Below are 24,016 nucleotides of genomic sequence, written 5' to 3'. Positions count from 1 at the left end.
CCTCCAGCCTGAATCACAAACATTTTGCTCTTCCCCATGTTCAATTTATACCCCGAAAAACTGCCAAATTCCCCCAAGATTCGCATGACCTCTCCCATCCGCTCCAGCGGGTTTGAAATGTACAAGAGCAAATTGTCCGCATTGAGCAAGACCCGATGCTCCCCCCCCCCGCCCCGAACCAGCCCCTGCCAGTTCCTCAAAGCTCTTAGCGCCATGGCCAGTGGCTCTATAGCTAGAGCAAACAGTAACGGCGAGAGGGGGCACCCTTGCCTCGTCCCTTGATGTAATTTGAAATACCCAGACCCAAGCCGGTTCGTACGTACGCTCGCTACAGGCGCCTGGTAGAGCAACCAACCGCACCCAGCCAATAAAGCTCTCTCTAAACCCAAATCTTCCCAGCGCCTCCCACAGGTACTCCTACTCCACCCGATGAAAGGCCTTCTCCGCGTCCATCGCTACCACCACCTCCGCCTCTCCTCTCCCTGAGGGAATCATTATAACATTTAGAAGCCTCCGCACGTTGGCCTTGAGTTGCCTGCCCTTAACGAATCCCGTCTGGTCTTCCCCTATCACCCCCAGAACACAGTCTTCTATCCTTGTGGCCAATATCTTAGCCAACAACATTCAAAAGCGAGATCGGCCTATATGACCCACACTGCTCAGGGTCCTTCTCCCGTTTAAGAATAAGTGAAATCGAGGCCTGAGACATTGTCGGGGGGAGGATTCCCTTCTCTCTAGCCTCATTAAACGTCCTCACCAGCAGTGGGCCCAATATCGTTGCCCTCTCTCCTCTCCAACCGGCAAATCCACCCAATGCGGGGCATGATCCGAGGCTACAATTGCCGAGTATTCCGTCCCCACCACCCTCGGTATTAGCGCCCTGCTCAGAACAAAAAAGTTAATACGACAGTAAACCTTATGGACGTGAGAAAAAAAAGAAAACTCCTTCACCCTCGGCCATATAAACCTCCATGGGTCTATACCCCCCATCTGTGCCATAAAGCCCTTCAATTCCTTTGCCACAGCCAACCTCCTCCCTGACCTAGATATTGACCGATCCAATTCCGGATCATGCCCCGCATTGGGTGGATTTGCCGGTTGGAGAGGAGAGAGGGCAACGTCCATTATGGAGATTGGATCTGGGGTTGCTAGCGGATGAAGCGGTCTGCGGACGGGTGAATAAGTCCATTCAGAACTATCTATAAACAAATGACACAGGAGAGGTACCTGCGGCGACGGTGTGGGAAGCTCTGAATATTTCGACTAATTATTTGAATAATCTCGAAGTGGGAGTGTTTGAGGATCTTGCTGTTGGAATAATCTAATTTTACAGTGAATCAGACAGAAAGCTAAGCCTGATATGCACATTCCAGCGACAAATTGTGCCTGCCTATATATATGCCTTTCTGTGACTAGAATTGATGGGCATGCAGCGTCACTGATGATATGTTCATATGTAACCTATAGTCGGCTCTGGAGACCCATTCATACAAGAGAGATCTGGCTTTCACTGAATCTTAATGTTGTCATTTACAAGTAAACATGTTTTATTTCTAGCGCTATTGTAGGTCTCATGCTTGGAGAGTGACATCTGGACCTTGATTTCTCAAGTTTACATTATATTTAAATTATTTTTAAATAAATCTAAAGTACACAATTATTTTTTTCCAATTAAGGGGCAATTTTAGCATGACCAATCCACCTATGCTGCACGTCTTTGGGTTATGGGCGTGAGACCCAGGCAGACACGGGAGATTGTGCCAACTCTGGACGGACAGTGACCCAGGCCGGGATTGAACCCAGGTTCTCGGTGCCATGAGACAGCCGTGCTAACCACTGCGCCACCGTGCTGCCCTGTTTACATTGTAAAGTCTATGACTGTATTTCAGCAACCGAATCATGGGTCTCTGCAAAATCTGAGTCTACAAATCAACTGACAGGATAAGAGAAGCCAATGAACAGACGTCACTCACCAATGACCAAAACTGCAAACCGAACAAACATAAAAGCCTTCCAATTAATAAATTTCTCATCGTTAATTTGGAATTGAAGCAGAAAGAAAATTAAATGGGGAGAGGGGTGAGTGGAAATCAAGGATCTCAGAGCTCCACACGCTTGGTGTACTTATAATCATAGGTAAACTGCAGGAATAAATATAGCTTTGTACACTCTGTTTGAGATGAAATAAGGCTTGAATAAGGTCTGCAAACCAACTGCCAATCTACCTTGGCTTATGTTTGGGGAAACCAAAGAGCAATTCATAGCTTTTGCACATGATTTTTAAGAGTTTGTCTTTTAATTTATCCATCAGTGGGGTTCGCATTTATATTGCTAATGGCTACCAATATTGAAACATTTTGACAGCAGTCCAAACACAACCAAAAGGCCTCTAGCCACAAAAATAGTTCATTTACTTGATTGGGTCCTACCTCAGAAACCTCCCATCTTATTGGCGTACACCTGGGGCTAGATTCTCCGTTCTGGAGACTAAGTCCCCACGCCGGCATGAACACGGTGGTGTTTTATGCCAGGAAAACTGGCGCAAAACTGCCACTGATTCCCTGTTCCGGTGGGTGCTAGCAGCCAGGCAGCATAGAGCTCCCAGCTCTAGCTGCCGATACGGCCTGGAGAATTGCCGGGTCCATGGCCGCGCATGTGCACGGTGGTGGCCTGCAGCGGCCACGCCGTGCTTCATGGCGGATGCCGCTCGTGGACCCGCCCCGCAAAAATAATGCCACCCTTCGGCCGACTCGCGCGCCCTGGACCGCCCCACCACAGTGCTCCCAGACCCGAATATGTCCTCTCCTGCCCACGGATCGGCACTCCCCCAACTGTGGCTGCACTGGACTGAATCCACAGCTGCCACGCTGAGTTCCTGATGGGTGAGACCGCACGCGACCCACGCCGTCGGGAACTCGGCTGGTTGGGGGCGGAGCATTGGGGGGCGGGCCTCAGCCAACGGAAGGAGGGTGTGGATAAGGCATGCGGCGTACTCTCTGAGTATGCTGCCTTTCAGGGGGCGGAGCCTCGCAAAAACAGTGCCAGCCCACATTTTGGCGTCAGCGGGGATTTTCCACCCCGTTGCCGAACGCGATTTCGGCAGCGGTGATCGGAGAATCCTGCCCCCTGATTTTGGCACAACTGCCCCAATTTTCTGCTTCCACCTCGGAATCTTCAGAAACTCTCTGGGGCCTACAAGGTGGCAGGGACCAAGCTTAATGGGTACTGGCCATTCTGGTCTGCTTTAAACCACAAAATTAGCATACATAGAAGAGATCATGATTCATGTTCATGATCGCTGAAGAGATCAGCATGGAAACTTTGACCAATTTTTCATTCGCAAGTGTTTGTTCTCAGGCAAACCGATTATACCATCCCTAAATTAACACAGCCAATAACTGAACCTCTATTCTTTTGGTCTTCCTTACTGTTGTTGTGACCCCGTCCTGGGCCAGTGCGCAGTCAATTCCAGCCCCACTTCACCGGGAGTCACAACACATTTGAAATTAATAAATGATTTTTAGAAAATACCTTCTGAGGGTAGGCCATAGTCCGTGAAAAACTGGCTACTTTTCCACTACTACCTTAGCTGTAATTGTTCTCAAAGATATAGCTTCCGTAAATCAGGTAGTCATATCTATGACTGTAAGAATGTACAGTCGCTTTAGGCAATGGTCCTACACAATCTACCTATACCAGACTAAATGGTTCTTCAAACATTGGGATAGAGATTAAAGTTGAGGATTTAAACACATGTTGCAGTTTATTGATTACCTGATATGTATGACAGGTTGTACAGAATTGCACTACATCCTTATGCAGTCGTGGCCAGGAAAAATGCCTGTTGCTGATACCTGAGTTTTCCAAATTCCCATATATCCTGCCATTGGTCTCTCATGTGCTATCCGTAGTACTTCTGTATGATATTTGGACAATAGCACTATCTGATGAACAACTGTCCATTCCTCATCCATAGGTCTATGAGGATGTCTCCACTTCCTCTTCAGAACTCTGCTCTTAATGTAATAGCATTCTGGAACCCTCTCAGCCTCAACTTCTGTGAGAGCCTACTGTGCGAATCTATGTATCTCTGGATCTGCCTCCTGGGCCTCAATTAATGAAATCCTATCAAACACCTAAAAATGGTTTCCACTTCCTTCGCCACTAAGTTCTGTTCTAGGATTAAGCGCCCCACTGGCTCCTGGCAGCTCCTTTTTAATTTTCAGTGCCTTAAGCTCGAACTCTCCCTTGTTTGCTTCTCCCTGTCACTCTAATTCAACTGCCTCATTTCAGTTTCCACTTGAAAAGCCTTTACTTTTTTTTAAAGTATCCAAATCTTTTTTTTTCCAAATTAAGGAGCCAATTCACCTACCCTGCACATCTTTGGGTTGTGGGGGTGAGTCCCATGCAGACACAGGGAGAGTGTGCACACGCGGTACAGACAGTGACCCGGGGCCGGGATTGAACTCGGGTCCTCAGCGCCGTGAGGAAGCAGTGCTAGCCACTGTGCCACTGTGCTGCCCTGAAAAGCTTTTCCTTTTTAATGCATCTCCATTTCTCTTTATTTTTTGCTGCATCTCCATTTCTTTTCATTTTTGCTGCCTCTCTAATTGTTTCAGTTGTAACTGGGGTTTAGCTAATTCGACTGATTCTTGCCATGATCCAAGTTGTGTTTCTGGCATTTCTTTAAATTTAAATGCTGACTATTTGCTTCAATTGTCTCTACCTTCCCAGCTTTAACCAGCACCTCTATTTTTAATTCACGTGCCAAATTCAATTAGTTTGTCTTTTCAAAGCCCTTTTGAGTAAACTAAATGCAAGTAGTCCATCTGAAGAAAAACTTTAGGAGCCTCCAGATCCATCCTGTTATATTACTGCAAACCTGGTGCCTCTTTTAAATTTGTACTGTAACCCAAGCATTGCTATCTTTCATTCCAAAGATCATGGAATTGAGCCCCCAAATTATGTTATGACCCTCTGGGCTAGTCCATTGTCAATTCCAGCCCCACTTGACCTGGAGACACAACAAAATTGAAATTAATAAATCATTGTTAGAAAACACCTGAAGTCTCGAGTCTTTGGCTGCCCAATAACTACAGTCACCAGGTTTGTAAATTCATAAACACAATTATTTTTCATTAATAACAATAACTACAATTAAATACGCAGCAAATACAGCTGATTAACTGTTATTAATCCTCCCCCCCCCCCCACACTCCTTAATTCACCTCGCTTTCTACACACACACACACACACACACACACACACACAAGAGAGACAACCGCACAGGGGAAAAATAATGATGAAAGTAAAAGGATAAGAGTCTTTGTTTCAGATATACATTTTCCAGTACACATTTCTTCAATCTGGGCCTTCAGTATGAGGTTTTTGCTTTCGGTCTGTAATGGTTTTTACTATAGATTCATGCAGGCCTCAAGAACCTCCCTGCAGGTTCAGAAGTCAGCATCTAAGTAGAATTTCTGGATAGAAAGAGACAGACAGGCAGACACTCACAGCATCTTCTCTGAGCATCCAGGATCCGACTGTAACTTCCTGCATCCTCTGAAAACCATTCCACATGGGTAGGACCCAAACACTGCCTGTCGCCGGGCAGAAATGGCCTTTGGCCAATTCATTGGCCACCAGCCAGCCAATCGAATTGAACCTCTCTGATCTCTCGGGTGCCAAAATGTCTGAGCTCTGCTGTTCAAAAGCTAGCACAGTGTACTATTTTGCAACTTTTGAGTTCCTCACTTCCTCTTAAAGATATATGCCAATTAAGCATCCATGGATCAAAAATGAGAATGGCAAAATAAAAGAAATGGGGAATAAGGGAATCAACAGGACGTGTCCAACGCTGTGTATCACATCACCCACCAAGCTACAGTGGAGGGTTTTGCCTCAAGATTGTGACATGGCCTATTAATTTAGGGCGATGACTGAGGGTCTGTGGATTAAAATAGGTGAGTACACATTTCATTATTTCTCAGCCGGTGTCCCACAGATTCTGTCCTAATTTTGCTCACTCAAAATTCTCAGCAGCTTTCTTTTATCTGCAAATAAGTATTAAAAATAATTATTTTAACTAGTATTCCTTGTATAATAAAATCTTCAGTCAGTGTTCTTGAAAGATAATTTCTTATTTCTTATTGCTATTTTATGTAAAATAAAATAGATTTATTCAGATTCTCGCACTTAGGAGCAGCTACTCTTAATGAATATTTGTAGATAGATGAGTGGGCACATTTTCCTCTGAATATAATGAAGTATTTTCTTTTGAAACTTTATGGTCTAGAAATTAAATCAAGTTACGCCTATTTACAGGTGCAAATTTGGGCACTTGAAGGCCTAGTGTGACAGGTGTTGTGATTGTGCTCTTTGCACACTGGATGTGTGCTGTAAGCCATATTGGAATGGACAACTCAAATGAGAATGGCGAAAAAATAGAAATGGGAAACAAGGGAATCAACAGGAAGAGTCCAGCACTGTGTATCACATCACCCACCAAGCTACAGTGGAGGGTTAAAAGCATTAAAAGCCTTCATTAAAATAGTTAAATGGGACCCAAGTTTATTGTAGGTGTAAGAGGTTTTTCTCAGCATTTGACTCCTCATAACTGGAGTCTCGAACTAGGAAATGGACAGTACCATCCATAGTTTCAGGGTCACCATGACCCATAACTTCTATGCAACAAGCTCCTTCCAGGCTGAAACAAATGATAAGAGTGGTGTCTCTCAGTTTGATGCTCACTGTTGTACTAGGGAAGTCATCAAGGCTGTCTGTGTCTGGGGAGCACCCACATGTGTTTTCCAAATAATTCAGCAAAGCTCTCGGCTTTGCTGGTATTGCAAACTTTCACAGGATGTAATGTGCCATAGATTGCACCAATTTACTTTCTGCACTCCCCATTATGATCATGGCATCTTTCTGAATAGAAAGAGATACCACCCCTTCAATCGCCAGAATGTTTGCGACCATAGATAGCGCAACATGCCAATCCATGCTCAATTCACAGGCAACAATCCTGATTCATTTATTCTGCTCCTGTTCTTTGTATCCTTTAATTTCATCAGGTCACAAGCTAGTTGCTGGGTGACGAGGAGTAATTTCTTCAGTCATGGCAGGAATATGGCTACATATGTACATAGGAGCAGGAGTAGACTGTTCAGCCCGTCCAGCCAGCTCCACCATTTAATATGATTGTGGTAAGGACAGCACGGTGGCGCAGTGGCTACCATTGCTGTCTCCTGGTGGCGAGGTCCCAGGTTCGATCCCGGCCTTGGGTCACTATCTGTGTGGAGTTTGAACTTTCTCCCGTGTCTGTGTGGGTTTCGCCTCCACAACCCAAAGATGTGCAGGGTAGGTGGATTGGCCACGCTAAATTGCCCCTTAATTGGAAAAAATGAATTAGGTACTCTAAATTTATCTTTAAAAAAAATAATAAAATGATCGTGGTCAATCGGGCACTTCAATGTTTTTTACACATTATCCCCATAGCCATCTCTCCTCTCAACTCATCTCCAGGGATGGTGACTCCATTTCCTTTGTACAAGGTGTCATTTTGGGATCTCAGTATTCCCAATATGGTTTTGTAACCACTGGTCCATCCTTGATCCTGTCAGTCCATCCTTTCAACACTGCTTCTTGTAGCACTTCGAGAGTTGCATCCAGTTTGGTAGTTCGCTTGATTTGAGCAAGGCGTAACTCCATCAGATTCAATGGACGAGATTCTCCGACCCCCCGCCGGGTCGGAGAATCGCCGGGGGCTGGCGTGAATCCCGCCCCCGCCGGTTGCCGGATTCTCCAGCACCGGAGATTCGGCGGGAGCTGGAATCGCGCTGCGCCGGTTGGCCGGCATCCCCCCCCCGCGATCCTCCGGCCCGGATGGGCCGAAGTCCCGCTGCTAGGATGCCTGTCCCGCCGGCGTGGATTAAACCACCTCTCTTACCGGTGGGACAAGGCGGCGCGGGCGGGCTCCGGGGTCCTGGGGGGGGGCGCAGGGCGATCTGGCCCCGGGGGGTGCCCCCACGGTGGCCTGGCCCGCGATCGGGGCCCACCGATCCGCGGGCGGGCCTGTGCCGTGGGGGCACTCTTTTCCTTCCGCCTTCGCCATGGTCTCCACCATGGCGGACGCAGAAGAGACTCCCTCCACAGCGCATGCGCGGGGATGCCATGAGCGGCCGCTAACGCTCCCGCGCATGCGCCGCCCGGCAATGTAATTTCCGCGCCAGCTGGCGGGGCCCTAAAGGCTTTTTCCGCCAGCTGGCAGGGCGGAAATCAGTCCGGCGCGGGCCTAGCCCCTCAAGGTTAGTGCTGGGCCCCCCAAGATGCGGAGGATTCCGCACCTTTGGGGCGGCGCGATGCCCGACTGATTTGCACCGTTTCTGGCGCCGGTCGGCGGACATCGCGTCGATACCGGAGAATTTCGCCCAATGTCTCTGATGGGTTAATGGCTTCCAGATCATGCTAGCTGTTGCTCCATGTTGGCAATGCTGCAGGGTGGCACAATGGTTAGCACTGCAGCCTTACAGCTCTTGGGCCCCGGGTTCAATTCCGGCTTCGGGTGACTTTGTGGAGTTTGCACTTTCTCCCCCATTCTGTGTGGGTTTCCTCCGGGTGCTCCGATTTCCTCCCACGTACAAAGATGTGCAGGTTAGGTGGATTGGCCATGATAAATTGCGCCTTAGTGTCCATCAGGTTAGGTTGGGTTACAGGGATAGGGTGGAGGTGTGGTGCTCTCTCAAAAAAAAGGGCCTCCTTTTGCACTGTTAATTCTATGATTCTATGAATCTGGAAGATGTTGCATTCTGTTGTAGCCTCCTCAACTTTCCTCATGGGGAGCCGTTCTCTCAACAGCATGTCTGCACTGCACGTATGTTTTCCTTGTTTATATGTCACATCCAGATTACGGGTTGGGCTCTCCATTTGAGAGATTATGGGCTCAATTCAACCAAATAGGAACAAAGTCCCAAGGTGAGGGCGTTTAGCCGCGTGTTCCCCGGTGCTCACAGTGCCGAGAAACACATGGCTATTCAACGCGACTTGCATTGTATAAAGGGCCTCAATGGGGAACGCACAGCTGATGCCGCACATAGCTGAACGGTGCTAACCCGAGGTCTCCAAAGCGAAGGGGATGAATCCCCATTCCTCAGGTACTTTGGGAGTCTGCACACTAGAATGAGACTTACTGTCTTGTTCTAATATGCAGATTTGCCACATGTGGTAAACCACTGTATTGCATTGTGTTGTGTTGAACAGGCCTGGGTTTGTCCTGGCTGGCTCCGCCTGTGGCTCCTCCCCTCGGGCTCATGTATAAAGGTGGCTAGTCTTTGCCTCCGACGCAGTTCAGGACCAGCGGCCAGGAGGCTTGCTGTTTAGTGTATTAAATTGATATGCCATCAATAAACACACAAATGCATCGGACTTTGCTCTGGCCGCTACCCGCAACCAAGCGGGCAGGCCTGTGGCGTTCTTCTCCCGTACACTCCGTGCCTCCGAAATTCGACACTCCTCCGTCGAAAAGGAAGCCCAAGCCATTATAGAGGCTGTGCGACATTGGAGGCATTACCTGGCCGGCGATTCACTCTCCTCACTGACCAACGGTCGGTTGCCTTCATGTTCAATAACACACAGTGAGGCAAGATCAAGAATGACAAGATACGGAGGTGGAGGATCGAGCTCTCCACCTACAACCATGATATCTTGTATCGACCTAGGAAGCTCAATGAGCCCACAGATGCCCTATCCCATGGTACATGTGCCAGCGCACAAGTAGACTGACTCCGGGCCCTCCACAATGACCTCTGTCACCTGGGGGTCACCCGTCTTTTTCACTTCATCAAGGCTCGCAACCAGCCTTACTCCATCGAGGAGGTCAGGACCGTGACCAGGGACTGCCAGGTCTGCGCGGAGTGCAAGCCGCACTTCTACCAGCCAGACGGAGCACACCTGGTAAAGGCCTCTCGCCCCTTTGAGCGCCTCAGCGTCGATTTCAAAGGGCCCCTCCCCTCCACTGACCGTAACGTGTACTTCCTCAACATTGTTGACGAGTACTCAAGATTCTCCTTCGCCATCCCATGCCCTGACATGACCTCTGCCACCGTCATCAAGGCCCTGCATAGTTTTTTCACCCTGTTTGGGTTCCCTGCCTACATCCATAGTGATCGGGGATCCTCCTTCATGAGCGACGAGTTGTGTCAGTTCCTGCTCAGCAAGGGCATCGCCTCCAGCAGGACGACCAGCTACAACCCCCGGGGAAACGGACAGGTGGAGTGGAAGAACGCGACGGTCTGGAAGGCCGTCCTCCTGGCCCTACGGTTTAGAGGTCTCCCAGTCTACCGCTGGCAGGAGGTCCTATCCGAAGCTTTCCACTCCATCCGGTCGCTCCTGTGTACAGCCACCAACGAGACTCCTCACGAGCGTATGTTTGCTTTCCCCAGGAAATCCACCTCCAGGGACTCGCTCCCGTCCTGGCTGACAGTCCCAGGGCCCGTCCTCCTCCGGACGCATGCGAGGAGCCATAAAACCGACCCCCACATCGAGAAGGTCCTGCTCCTCCATGCCAATCCACAATATGCCTACGTGGCACATCAGGACGGGCGACTGGACATGGTCTCCCTTCGGGATTTGGCACCGGCAGGCTCCCCAGCGACCATCACCAGCACCCCCGACCCTACACCGTCTTTCCCCACCCCTGACCACCTACCTCACGAACTAGCACCCGCAGGCCCACCGGCGACCAGCACCACCTCCGCCCATACACTGCCCCCCCTTTCCCCGACTCATCATCTGGGTGAAGAAGAAGACAGCACACTCCCGGACGCGCAGGTCTCGACACCGGTGCCCACACCACGGCCGGGACTGAGGTGATCACGGCGGAAGGTCAAAGCCCCCGACAGACTTGACCTTTAAGACCATTTCACCCCCGCCGGACTCTTTTTTTAACAGGGGGTGAATGTGGTAAACCACTGTATTGCATTGTGTTGTGTTGTACATGCCTGGGCTTGTCCTGGCTGGCTCCGCCTGTGGCTCCTCTCCTCGGGCTCATGTATAAAGGCGGTTAGTCTCCGCCTCTGACCCAGTTCGGGACCAGAGGCCAGGAGGCTTGCTGTTTAGTGTATTAAAGCCTCAGTTACATTCATCACTCGTCATGTGTTTATTGATGGCATATCACCACAATGGGTGGGATTTACATCGTAACATCTCGCGAGGTCGCTTTGGATCTCGTGTGGCTTTGCGAGCCGGGTGGATCCCGGGAGTGCGGTCTCCTGGCCTTTATCAACCATGCTACACTGCGGTGAGCTACTTTTCAGGCACAGGGTGGCCATTGGATCGTGCCCAATATTCTCCTGCCAGAGCTGAATCGCTTCTGGCTTGCGCTCGCACTAGGAATGGCAGCTGTTATGGGCCAGGGTTTAGAAAACTCCAAAGTATATCATGGAGTTCACCTGACCTACAACTGTTTATTGATTTTGGTTATGATGAGCACAAGAGCCTACCTTTCAGGTGTTATTCAACAAAGGTCTTAAGCACTTTTAATCAAAAAACAAGTTTATTCTACAAATTCAGTTAACATTTCTATAAACACAGACAGTAAGCATTTTATCAACTACAAACATAAATACCCCACACAGCTACAGTACTCTCTCTCTCTCTCTCTATATATATATATATATATATATATATATATAACCCTTAATAACTTCCCTTTCAACTATTTCAATTTGATAACAACATCTAGTAAAACCAAAAAAAAACTTTTTACCCAAAACAGTAGGTTAGAATTCTTTACAGAAAACAGTTATCACTTTTAAATTATCAAGTGATTTGGACACCTTTTACCATACAGAGAGAGACGAAAGAAACCTGCTTTGTCTAAATCCAGCTTCCAACAGTGTAAACTGAAAGTAAAACTCTCAGCCACAGCCCAGCTTCCATCTCAAAATGAAAGTAAAAACCAGAGCCACAGCCCAGCTCCACCCACATAATAACATCACTGCAGCCCTTTGAGAAGACAAAAGATTTCTTAAAGGTACACTCCCATGACACAGCCAGAAGCAATTCACTTTCCCCAGTTATGCAAATTTATGCAAGCGATTCCGAATCTGTTATCGGGCCGCCATTTTGAGCAGGTAACCCGATAGCGAGTTCTGGTGGCTAGCCCCCCCTTCCGCACTGATAATCCTGTCCCCCTTGCTGACAAGTAGGGGCATCCTCCCACACTGCCACGGGAAATGCTGGGTCATCCCGTCGCCCGCCCCCCCCCCGCCCGCCACTTGCACTCACGAGGGTGACCCGATTCCTCATCAGAGACCTCCCACCAGACGCCCTCATCAGTCCTCCACCAGACACCCTCACCAGATACCCCCTTCAGACCACCCACCAGACCCTCCACCAGACCCCCATTTCAGCCTAACTTTTCCCTGAGTTGCACAGCCACTAGCCAGTGCATGGCTTTGATGAGGGTGGGGATGGGTTGACGGTGCTTCTTGGCACAGATGATTCAGTATTTACATAAAAATGACCCCAGGCTGAATTTTAGGTCCTGTAACTTCATAATTGTAGATTAGTAAAAGCTGAAACACACAAGAAAAATATCTCAGAATGTTAGATAGCTTGGAATACAAAGCAAAGTGGTTTTGTTTCCAAAAATAAGGATTTTGTGTGTGGAGAAAATTATAATTTTGTTGAAAAGTTACTTCCTAGACAGAGAGGGATGGTTTAAATGACTCCTGTTATTTTTCAGCTGGATGGCTGGACAGATCTTCAGGCTGAAACAGGCAAACTTGGCTTCACTTCAAGCCGCATTTTCATAATTGGTTTCATTTTGCTGGGATGCTTCCTCTTCTTCAACCTCTTCATCGGAGTTGTCATTATAAATATACGGGTATGTTAATACTTCTTGTATCATATGCCATTAAGTACATGTTCGATAAAACCACCAAAATAAATTATTATTATTTCTAGGAAACGAGTAAAGAATTTAATAAAGGGGTCCAAGCTGAACGAGAAACCACTTTGATCCAAAAAAAGCAAGCTATATTACAGAGACAGCAATCCCATATCACTGATTTAATGGAGAAACAGGTATTGAATTCATTCTGATTCAACCCGAGATGCTCAATCTTATGAGACAGGTGTGACTGCCAGTTCCCAAATCTGGATTCATTACTTTGAATAGTTTTTTTGGAAAGAATGTTTGAATTGACTTGTGCCTGTTTGGTTTAACATTTATGTAATAAAGTAATGGATGATGACTGTCATCACAGTGCAGTGCATTTTGGGAAATTAAACTTTGGCCACGTAAAGAGGATAAAAGTACGTTGGCTGCACTGTATTTTATGGTTCCTTTTCCTTTTTAATGCTAATTTTCAGCTCTTCCAATCCTTCTTTTCTCCTTTCCTGAAGCTTGTGATGAATATGGCGATGCAGTTCCACAGGCAAGTGACAATTTAAAAAATGTGTGTGCAGTATCACAGCCTACTTTAATCCTATCCTTGCGTATGTCAACATGTCACCTTTGCAGTTTCTGTCATTCGTTTAAAAAAAAAATTTTTTAGAGTACCCAATTCATTTTTTCCAATTAAGGGGCAATTTAGTGTGGCCATCCACCTATCCTGCACATCTTTGGGTTGTGGGGTCCAAGCCCACGCAAACACGCGGAGAATGTGCAAACTCCACACGAACAGTGACCCAGAGCCAGGATTGAACCTGGGACCTCGGCGCCGTGAGGCAGCAGTGCTAACCATTGTGCCGCTGTGCTGCCCTCTGTCATTCGCAAGTACTGATGAGTGGTAACCCCGCATTATGTTTTCCTTTTTCCTCATCTGAGGGCAGGGAGGACTATTGGAGTCCTTTCATTCGCGCTGTCATTCTGGCTGAGATTAGAGAACCAGAACTAAACTAGAACTGGAATTAGCCTGGGCCAAGGTACACCCCTCTGGTGTATTTTCCCAGTGAATCAATGTTTTGTAACTGTAATGACTTAGACCAGACTTTTGGGATTGGTCAATTGCAATATGAGTTCCCTGATTAGTGGCCCAATCAGGGAACCTCTTCTTTGTATATAACAGGGAGTGTCAGATCCTCTGCTCTCCCAGTGTAGATAACAAGCTGAATGCACATGGTCGCACTGCTGTTGGTTTTGTTAATAAAAGGGATTCTGGTGAAGGGACTTCTGCCTCCATGGGCTTATTACAGTAACATTTCCAATAGTTGGAAATACTAGACTGGTTTCACAGTTGATCAGATTTGCATGTAGATGTTCTTTATTTAATGCTTCTTGGCTGATACGCAAATTCAAACTCCCTGCATTTACTCATTTTCATAAATGACTTCGAAAATAGATATTTTCCCTGACAGTGAAAAATATTGGGAACCTTGGATGAATATTAACCGCATTTCCATCCTAATAAGTAGAACTGCTCCACCTGAACTGGTGCTGTAAGTGAATCTGTAAGTGGTGCCACGGCCAGCATGAACTTGGCAACACTATGACTGGGATTTAATATGGAGGTGGTGGCCCTGCCCAGTGGCCAGAAAGCCTCTGCTGGCGAAGGAAGAGATGCTGCAATTTCACACGACTCAAGCAATTAGTGGCCTGAAAGAGTGTTTTCTACAACCCTGAGGCAGAATGTCCCACCTGCAAGAGCCAATCAGATGGCTGGCAGTTCTTGCATCCCAGCAAAGCCACCAGGAGCAATTACCTTTGCTAGGACTGGACCTGACTAACAATTTAGGCCCACAGTTCATGTAGGATGGGTGGTCTAACCAGGCACGTAGGCCTTGGTGAGGTGGGGGTGGGGCATGGTTTTATGCCGGCAATTGGCAGAACAGCATGGGAAAGGGAGATGATGGCGTAGTGGTATGGTCACTGGCACTAGTAATCCTGAGACTCAGGCTAACCCTCTAAAACGGGGTTTTGAATCCGAACATGGCAGCTGGCGGAATTCAGCTTCAATTCATAAAACTGGAATATAAAAGTAGTTTCAGTAATAGTGACCATGAAACTATCATTATTTGTTGTTAAAAAACAATCTGGTTCAGTAATGTCCTTTAGGGAAGGAAATGTGCTCTCCTTATCCAGTCCGGCATGGATGTGACTTTGGATCCACAGCAATGAAGCTGACTCTTAATTCTCTCTGAAGTGGCCGAGCAAACCACTCAATTAGACTCCTATTTATTGACTACAGCTCCGCCTTCAACACCATAATCCCAGCCAAGCTCATATCAAAGCTCTAGAACCTCGGACTTGGCTCCCCACTCTGCAACTGGATCCTCAATTTTCTGACGAACAGACCACAATCAGTAAGAATGAACAACAACACCTCCTCCACAATAGTCCTCAACACTGGCGCCCCGCAAGGCTGCATACTTAGCCCCCTACTCTACTCCCTGTACACACACGACTGCGTGGCAAAACTTGGTTCCAACTCCATCTACAAGTTTGCTGATGATACGACCATAGTGGGCCGGATCTCGAACAACGATGAGTCCGAATACAGGAGGGAGATAGAGAACCTAGTGGAGTGGTGTAGCGACAACAATCTCTCCCTCAATGCCAGCAAAACTAAAGAGCTGGTAATTGACTTCAGGAAGCAAAGTACTGTGCACACCCCTGTCAGCATCAACGGGGCCGAGGTGGAGATGGTTAGCAGTTTCAAATTCCTAAGGGTGCACATCTCCAAAAATCTGTCCTGGTCCACCCACGTCGACGCTGCCACCAAGAAAGCACAACAGCACCTACACTTCCTCAGGAAACTAAGGAAATTCGGCATGTCCACATTGACTCTTACCAATTTTTATAGATGCACCAATAAAAGCATCCTATCAGGCTGCATCACAGCCTGGTATGGCAACTGCTCGGCCCAGGACCGCAAGAAACTTCAGAGAGTCGTGAACACTGCCCAGTCCATCACACAAACCTGCCTCCCATCCATTGACTCCATCTACACCTCCCACTGCCTGGGGAAAGCGGGCAGTAGAATCAAAGATCCCTCCCACCCGGCTTACTCACTCTTCCAACTTCTTCCATCGGGCAGGAGATACAGAAGTCTGAAAACACGCACAAACAGACTCAAAAACAGCTTCTTCCCCACTGTCACCAGGCTCCTAAATGACCCTCTTATGGACTGATTTCATTAACACTATACCCTGTATGCTTCATCCGATGCCAGTGCTTATGTAGTTACATTGTATATGTTGTGTTGCCCTATTATGTATTTTCTTTTATTCCCTTTTCTTCTCATGTACTTAATGATCTGTTGAGCTGCTCGCAGAAAAATACTTTTCACTGTACCTCGGTACACGTGACAATAAACAAATCCAATCCAATCCAGTTATAAGAGCAATTTGCAATGGCCCTGCCAGCAATGCTCACATTCCATGAAGGAATAAAGGAAGCAAGGGTGGGTGGCACTTTCTGATGGGGGTGCCCTCTGTGGGACATAGGGAGCATCTCCCATCATGGCTTGTTTTCAGTTCCTTTGCTCCTTTTATCTAATCATTTGCTTATCTTCCTAAAAACACTAAAAACATAATGGGAGCTATTTTTCTGACATCTTTGTCCCTCGGGAACTAGTAAAAAGGGCAGGGAAATGGAGGTGGGGACCCTTATACTTTGCCAAATTTAGTTGCACTGTTAATTCAGAGCCTTCTTAGGAGGATAGAGTAGGGCCTGCACCTACAAAAGGTGGTGCCTATGAAACTTGATTGTAACTGTACAGTGAACTTCACTCAAACTGTAAGTTCTGTGGGGACTGTCACCGACAGAATGTATCTCTGCTCTCTTACCACCAGTAATCGGTATGTTTTGTATGGAAAGACGTGTACTGTTTTTCACCCTTGTAGGGTCTATGCCAATTAAATTATTCAGCAGCAAGCTTTCATGAGTTTAAAATAAAGAGGGAATTATTCTCTCTCGTTTACCCTGATGTAATGCAAGGTCTCACACACACACACACACAAACATGCACATATGTACAAAGATTGGATAAAGATTATGAACTTTTATAGACTACACTTAATCCAGTCACTGGTTTTGGATTTCCAGTCACCCGTGTGACTTTATGGTTTCTTGAATAGATTTGATGATTTAAAGTTGAAGTGAGGGTCTTGTAAAACGAAGGGTTCACTGCACATTGTGAGATTTCTTGCAGTTGATTATCTAGGAGGTTGGTTATCAGACAAAATTTGAAACTGGGCCAGGTTAAGAGCTTCAGCTGTTTGATGACATGCAAGTTTCAGAGTCTGGTTCTTGAACTGGCTGATGACTGAATGATCTGTTGGATCCTGAAGTAAGGAAGGGGCAGTCACTGACACCAGTTTTGATAATATGACCACTGGGTTAAGACTTCTGAGGGTCAACCATTCTAGTTCGGATCTAGGAGGCCATCACAATACAATGACACAACTGATATTGGTCAATGAGTTTTGATGTTTCCTTTTGTTTTGTACTGTATGAATCATAGAGGCAAGCAATCTGGAATGTCCATAGTCTGTAGGGGTTGGCCCATCCTTAAACAGTGAGATGTGTGAATTCCACAAATGGATGTGAGGTACTCTCACCTATGTCCATATTTAATTAGATAACTGCTGGAGGTTTGATACTCCCTGTATTCCAAGTGTCAAATGGCATGTGATTTGTAGCAGACATCTTAACAGCTTGTTTGTGTGGAGGGTTTAAAAATATTGACTCAGAGTTTATAATATGGCACGTCTGTACTGGGCATGACATGACTCGAACAGAATGTTGAAAGTTGAAATACATAGTCGGGCAGCACGGTAGCACAAGTGGATAGCATTGTGGCTTCACAGCGCCAGGGTCCCAGGTTCGATTCCCTGCTGGGTCACTGTCTGTGCGGAGTCTGCACATTCTCCCTGTGTCTGCGTGGGTTTCCTCCGGGTGCTCCGGTTTCCTCCCACAGTCCAGAGACGTGCAGGTTAGGTGGATTGGCCATGATAAATTGCCCTTAGTGACCAAAAAGGTTAGGAGGGGTTATTGGGTTACGGGGATAGGGTGGAAGTGAGGGCTTAAGTAGGTTGGTGCAGAATCGATGGGCCGAATGGCCTCCTTCTGCACAGTATATTCTAAGTTCTATTTCTAACTTAGCCATTGGACTTCAGGCCATATTATTGGGCTGGGACTGGAAATTGAAGCATTCTTGGTCCTGGGCAGGCCCAGCACCCAGGCCCAGCGCCAAGAATATCATCCCCTATATAAAGTAAAATGGTTGGTACCAGTGGATGTTGTCAAATGAAAACAGAAGACTTCCTTAAATAACAGAAGGGACCATTGCCAGGCAAATCACTCTGACTTTCACTTGTAGGTGTCCTTGCAATTCGATCAAGAGTGACAGTAAGAGTATCTCGCTCACTTGCAGTAAATCCTGGCTGTGGAGCCCCAGAAGCCACAATGCTATCCACTTGTGCTACCGTGCTGCCCGACTATGTATTTCAACTTTCAACATTACTTAAAACAGAGAAAAATAATGGATAACTAATTTTTTGTCCTGCTTTCCAGAAAACCAGCCAATTTGAAAGCTTTAGTGAAATGGTGGAGAAGTTCAAACAGACCCTGCGACATGATGATTACGTTTTGTTGGATGATTTATGTTCAAGTCTGTCATTCATAGATATTTACCTCACAAGCCTTGATGAACAGGACAATACTTTGTACAAGTGAGTAATATGGGATTACATGTAAGAGGATGTAGGCTAACCCACTGCATGTTATACATAATTGTGCAGGTTCCTATTCTTGGTATGTGTAAGAGGATACAGGTGCATGCGCCATTCACGTTCTCAGTACAAGATGCCGTGTGACCTTTTCCTGGGGTTTTGCCTGGACTACACTTGAGCCGAAAGATAATCACCTGCAGTTAATCGTTCCATTTGTTTTCTCTATGTTTGGACAGATGTTATACTACGTTAACAATACTTTGAAGCTGCTTTGCTTTAAATTTTGCTCATTGCTTCCACTGAACAGCTGTCAAGGGTATAAATAAACTCAGTGGGGAGTTGAATGGATGCATTCTGATGTCTAAATTAAATGTTTCAAAAGAACTGGGAATTTGGGAAAGAAGTGGATGATGGAAAGAAGAAAGACAAATGAAAAGAAGGAATGGTGAAATGGTGTCAGCGAGGGACTGAATATTGGTGTAGTGACTATTTCTGTTGCTTCTTTGCAATGCAGTTGGCAGTAAAAGATCTCAACAATAGTTGCTCTACGGTGTGAAATGCAATTTGATGCAATATTTATATAGTGAGTGGACCATGACAGTGTTGGGAATATGTAAATGAATTAACCATTATTTAATGAATTTAACCCATTAAATGAATATATCCGGGAAATTGGGTGGAATGGTCAATCTGACATTGGCCTTTAATCTCTGGTATTTAGATTCAAATTCAGCCCCTTGTGATAGCTATAAGGATCTGATGTGGAATGAATTGAGAAGGACTCATTCCACTTCCTCTGCCTATAACACTAAACACTTTCTAATTTAGCAGTAATTCACATTCAGACAGGCACAGGATAGTCACATGGAGGCCGTGTGGTGCAGTGGGTAGCATCCCTCCCTCCGAGTCAAAGGCTCCAGGGTCCAGTTCCACCCCAAGAGTTGTTTTTAATAAATTTAGAGTACCCAATTATTTTTTTCTAATTGAGGGGCAATTTAGCATGGCCAATCCACCTACCCTGCACATCTTTGGGTATGAGACCCATGCAGACATGGGGAGAATGTGTAAACTCCACACGGACAGTGACCCGGGGCCGGGATTGAACCCGGGTCCTCGGCGCCGTGAGGCAGCAGTGCTAACCACTGCACCATCGTGCCGCCCTCTCGCCCCAAGTGTTGCTGTTTTCATAACACGGCCAGCAGGTTGAATATCAACCTGCAGAATCCTGGTGGTAAGAGTGGGCGAGATTGCTGGTCAGCTATGCTTGATGTGGAGTGGTACCCCTCAAGCTATAAGCCTCTTGCGACAGACTAGCGGCCTGTTCCAAGTAAAACCTCACTATAGGGACAGGTGGAATCATACGATTTGAAGTGTAGAAGGAGGACATTCGGCCCATCAAGTCTGCACTGGCCCTTGGAACGAGCACCCTACGCCTCCACCCTTTCCCCATAACCCAGTAACCCCAACTAACCTTTTTTTTTCTTCTTTTTTTTTAAATTTAGAGTACCCAATTCATTTTTTTTCCAATTGAGGGGCAATTTAGCGTGGCCAATCCACCTAGCCTGCACATCTTTGGGTTGTGGGGGCGAAAACCATGCAAACACGGGGATAATGTGCAAACTCCACACGGACAGTGACCCAGAGCCGGGATCGAACCTGGGACCTCGGCACCGTGAGGCATCAGGGCTGACCCACTGGCCCACCGTGCTGCCCCCCCACCTAACCTTTTAGACACTAAGGGCAATTTATCATGGCCAATCCACCTAACCTGCACATTTTTGGACTGTGGGAGGAAACCGGAGAACACAGAGGAAACCCACGCAGACACAGGGAGAAAGTACAAACTTCACACAGACAGTCACCCGAGGCCGGAATTGAACCCGGGTCCCTGGATCAGTGCTAATCACTGTGCCACCGAGTACGCCGCTTTTGAGGGGGCTGAGCATGGCAAAAGCAGCGTTCCCCTGATTTCGGTGCAAGCCGTCGGCGACTGGAGAACTCCGCCCCATATCTTTTTCAAATATATTCTGAGTCCGGTGGTAGTTTTTAGAAATCCTTTATTGAGGTATGCAGATATAACATCTTCAGGGAAACGAACCTGCAGATGCTGATGTACAGCCTCAATCAGCACACGTGCATTTGACTACATTTGGGTATATGACGCACACGTAGTTGATTAGCTTAGTTTTCGTAGTTGATTAGCTCACCTGGCCCTTTACACAAATCTACAGGGAGGATCTCCAATATGGTGTTAAAAAATGAAGCCCAGAAACCTAGACATTTGGGGCAGGACCTGAACATATGCGTACGGTTAGCTGGCCCAAGAAAACAGTGCTGACACCTATCCTCAACACCAGGGAAGAACCTAGCTCATCCTTGCCCTTGTCAAGTGCGTCCTATGCAATACCTTAAACTGAATCAGGCTCAGCCGATTATGTGAAGACGTGAAGTTGATCCTATGAAGGGCCTCGGACCATTCCTCATCTTTAAGAATGGGACCCAATTCAACTCCCATTTCGCTCTCGCATCTCTTATCGGAGCAGAATCCATTGAAAGGATATGGCCATATGGGCCCGAAATAGATGCCCCGTAAAGCCGAGCCAGAGACAGAATCTTCTTCATCAGGGAATAATAATAATAATCGCTTATTGTCACAAGTAGGCTTCAATGAAGTTACTGTGAAAAGTCCCTCGTCGCCACATTCCGGCACCTGTTCGGGGAGGCCGGAACAGGAAGAGGGTGGCGCCTAAGGAAAGGAAAGAAAAGCTCTACATGGAAAATCACGAACTTGGAGATATCTAAACAAATTGGAATTGGGCAGCTTGGATTTCTCAGCTAACTCCATAAAACAGGCAAACCTCCCCTTCACGCACAGGTCCCCAAACCACCCCAGACCCTTCACCTCCCAAAATGTAAATACCGAGTCTAAACCATCAAGTAGGATGAGGAGATTATTGCAAATAGGTGCTAGTGCAGACAGGGAAGGAGCTTGAAATGTTGTCTGAACCGTTCCCAAATCCAAAGGGAGGGGGAACCACCACTGGGTTTGAGGAAAATCTAACGGTAAAAAGGCAACGGAGCAGTAATTATTGCAAGAAGAGAAAAATAGATGTCGATGTAGTGCAGGAATGGGCTTCCATTTATCCTCAAATCCACCTAACCTGCACAGCTTTGGATTGTGGGAGGAAACCGGAGCACACAGAGGAAACCCACGCAGACCCTCGGGAGCACATTCATTTTAATAGTTTGAACCCTACCCGCCAAAGATAGGGGGAGGCCACCCCGCCTCTCAAATCTGCTTTGATACTGTGAACCAGACTGGTGTCATTTAACTTGGGAAGTGAGGCCCGGTTGTGGGAGCCCCAGATAGCAGAAGTTCGCCTTAGCAAGGCGAAAAGTTAACATCCCAGTTGGGCTCTCCTCCCAGGGGCGGGAACCATTCACTTTTGCCTCAGTTCAATTTGTAACCCAGAGAAGGAATCAAAGGTGTTAAGTAACTTCTTTATGTCATCTGTGGAGGGGGGCTGGATCTGTAATACAAAGAAGTAGGTCATCTGCGAAAAGGGGTACCCAATGATTCACCCCTCCTCGACTAATCCCACTCCACTTACTCGAGGGCCTCAGCACTATAGTGTGCAGCTCTATTGCCAGAGCAAACAGGAGTGGGGAGAGTGGAAAGCCTTTCCTCGTGCCGCTATTCAAAGGAAAATAATCAGAGTTCAAGGTGTTTGTACAAACACTGGCAGTAGGAGCATTATACAACAGACAAATCCAAGAAATAAATTTGTGGCCAAATCCAAACCTCCCAAGAGTTTCAAATAAATACTCCCATTCCACTCTATCAAATGCATTTTCAGTATCAAGAGACACTATCACCTCAGATTCCGCGGAGCACTGAGGAGGGGAAAGGAACACCGTTTAACAGGTGACGTATATTGGTGACAATTGTCGGCTCTACATGAAGCCTGTTTGATTCTCCGAGATTATATTTGGGAGGCAAGGCGAAAGCACCAGCACCTTAGCAAGTAGCTTGACGTCCGCATTCAGAGCAAAGTAGAATGGTTTGAACCACACTCTGTCACGTCTTTGTCCCACTTAAGAAGCAGGGGAAAAGATGCTTGAGTGAGATTCGGGGGCAATGACCCGTGAGATAGGGAATCATTGAACATGTCTAAAATTAAAGACACAAGCTGCTCCGAGAACGTTTTGTATAATTCAATCGGCAAGCCATCTGGACCAGGGGCTTTACCAGATTGCATCAACTCAATACATTAAAAAATTTCATCAGGGTGTAATGGGGATTCCAACTCGCTTCTCCTAACCACCTCATCCATTGGGATGAGTAGGCTGTCCAGAAAGTCAGACATGACCAATCCATCCACAGGAGTATCTGATCTATAAAGGTCACTGTAACCTGAGGAAATGAGGTTGCCGCTCGAATTGCCTATCTATGTGATCTTGGGAGAGGCCACCTGCCGTTTGTGGTGGTGAGTCAAAAGGCAACTGGCCTTCTCCCTGTACTCATAAAATTTGCCACTTTTTATGGCTGACTTACCACCCTACTAGTCGACAATAGTTCGACTTGGGTTTGCAATGTTATCCTATTTGCCATTAACTCTGGAGTTGGATCAAGCGAGTAGTGGTGATCCACCTCAAGAATGGAGTCCACCAGCCTCTGCTGCTCCAACAACTTGGTCCTCAACAAATCCGCCCTGAAGGAGATCGTTTCCCCTCTGAGGACGGCCTGAACAGCATCCCATAACGTGAAGGGTGAGATTGAATTGGATTTGTTAGATTTTATACAGTCCTCTGTGGCAGTGGACATACGCTTACAATTTTTTTTATCCGCTAATAATGTGTGTAGTCTCCAGGCTGGACATTGACGGGGCCAAACTCCAGCAGCAAATCAATAAGGTGCAGGGCATGATCCAAAATAACAATTGCTGAGTACTCAGCCACCCCCACTGAAGGGAGGAGAACACTATCCAAAACAAAAAAATCACTACGTGAATATACTTGGTGTAAAAATCTTTATCACTTGGGTGCAAGATCAAGGATCACCCCCAACCCCCCCATCTGCATTATGAAAGACAGCTAAGCCCTGGTCACCCCCAATGCAGCAAAAGATTTTGGCTTGGAACGATCCCATCTCGGGTCCAAGACACAATTCAGATCCCCAACCTAAAGTAAGCTGATGCGAATCTAAATTGGAGAGGGAGGCCAGCAGGGTATTAATCAAATTCGTATCATCCCAGTTGGGAGTGTAAATGTTAACCATGACAATCGGGGTGTGTGGTATTATAGATATTACGGTACCTGATAGGCTAAACCACCATTT

At 46.8% G+C, this 24,016-nt stretch overlaps 1 protein-coding gene across 4 annotated transcripts in view; it reads left to right on the top strand.

Moving 5' to 3' along the window:
• The window catches only part of LOC140427007 (cation channel sperm-associated protein 3-like), a 73,281-nt gene that overhangs the window by 39,128 nt on the left and 10,137 nt on the right, over positions 1-24,016 (top strand). For all 4 annotated transcript variants that reach the window (XM_072512386.1, XM_072512388.1, XM_072512387.1 and 1 more), the window contains 3 exons: positions 12,746-12,886; positions 12,967-13,086; positions 18,521-18,678. In XM_072512386.1, the coding sequence (XP_072368487.1) occupies positions 12,746-12,886; positions 12,967-13,086; positions 18,521-18,678 (419 nt within the window). The remainder of the gene's footprint in view (positions 1-12,745; positions 12,887-12,966; positions 13,087-18,520; positions 18,679-24,016) is intronic.

The sequence above is a fragment of the Scyliorhinus torazame genome, chromosome 7, assembly GCF_047496885.1.
Source record: "Scyliorhinus torazame isolate Kashiwa2021f chromosome 7, sScyTor2.1, whole genome shotgun sequence".
In the NCBI taxonomy this organism is placed as follows: domain Eukaryota; kingdom Metazoa; phylum Chordata; class Chondrichthyes; order Carcharhiniformes; family Scyliorhinidae; genus Scyliorhinus; species Scyliorhinus torazame.
This window is presented reverse-complemented; position numbering and strand designations above follow the sequence as displayed.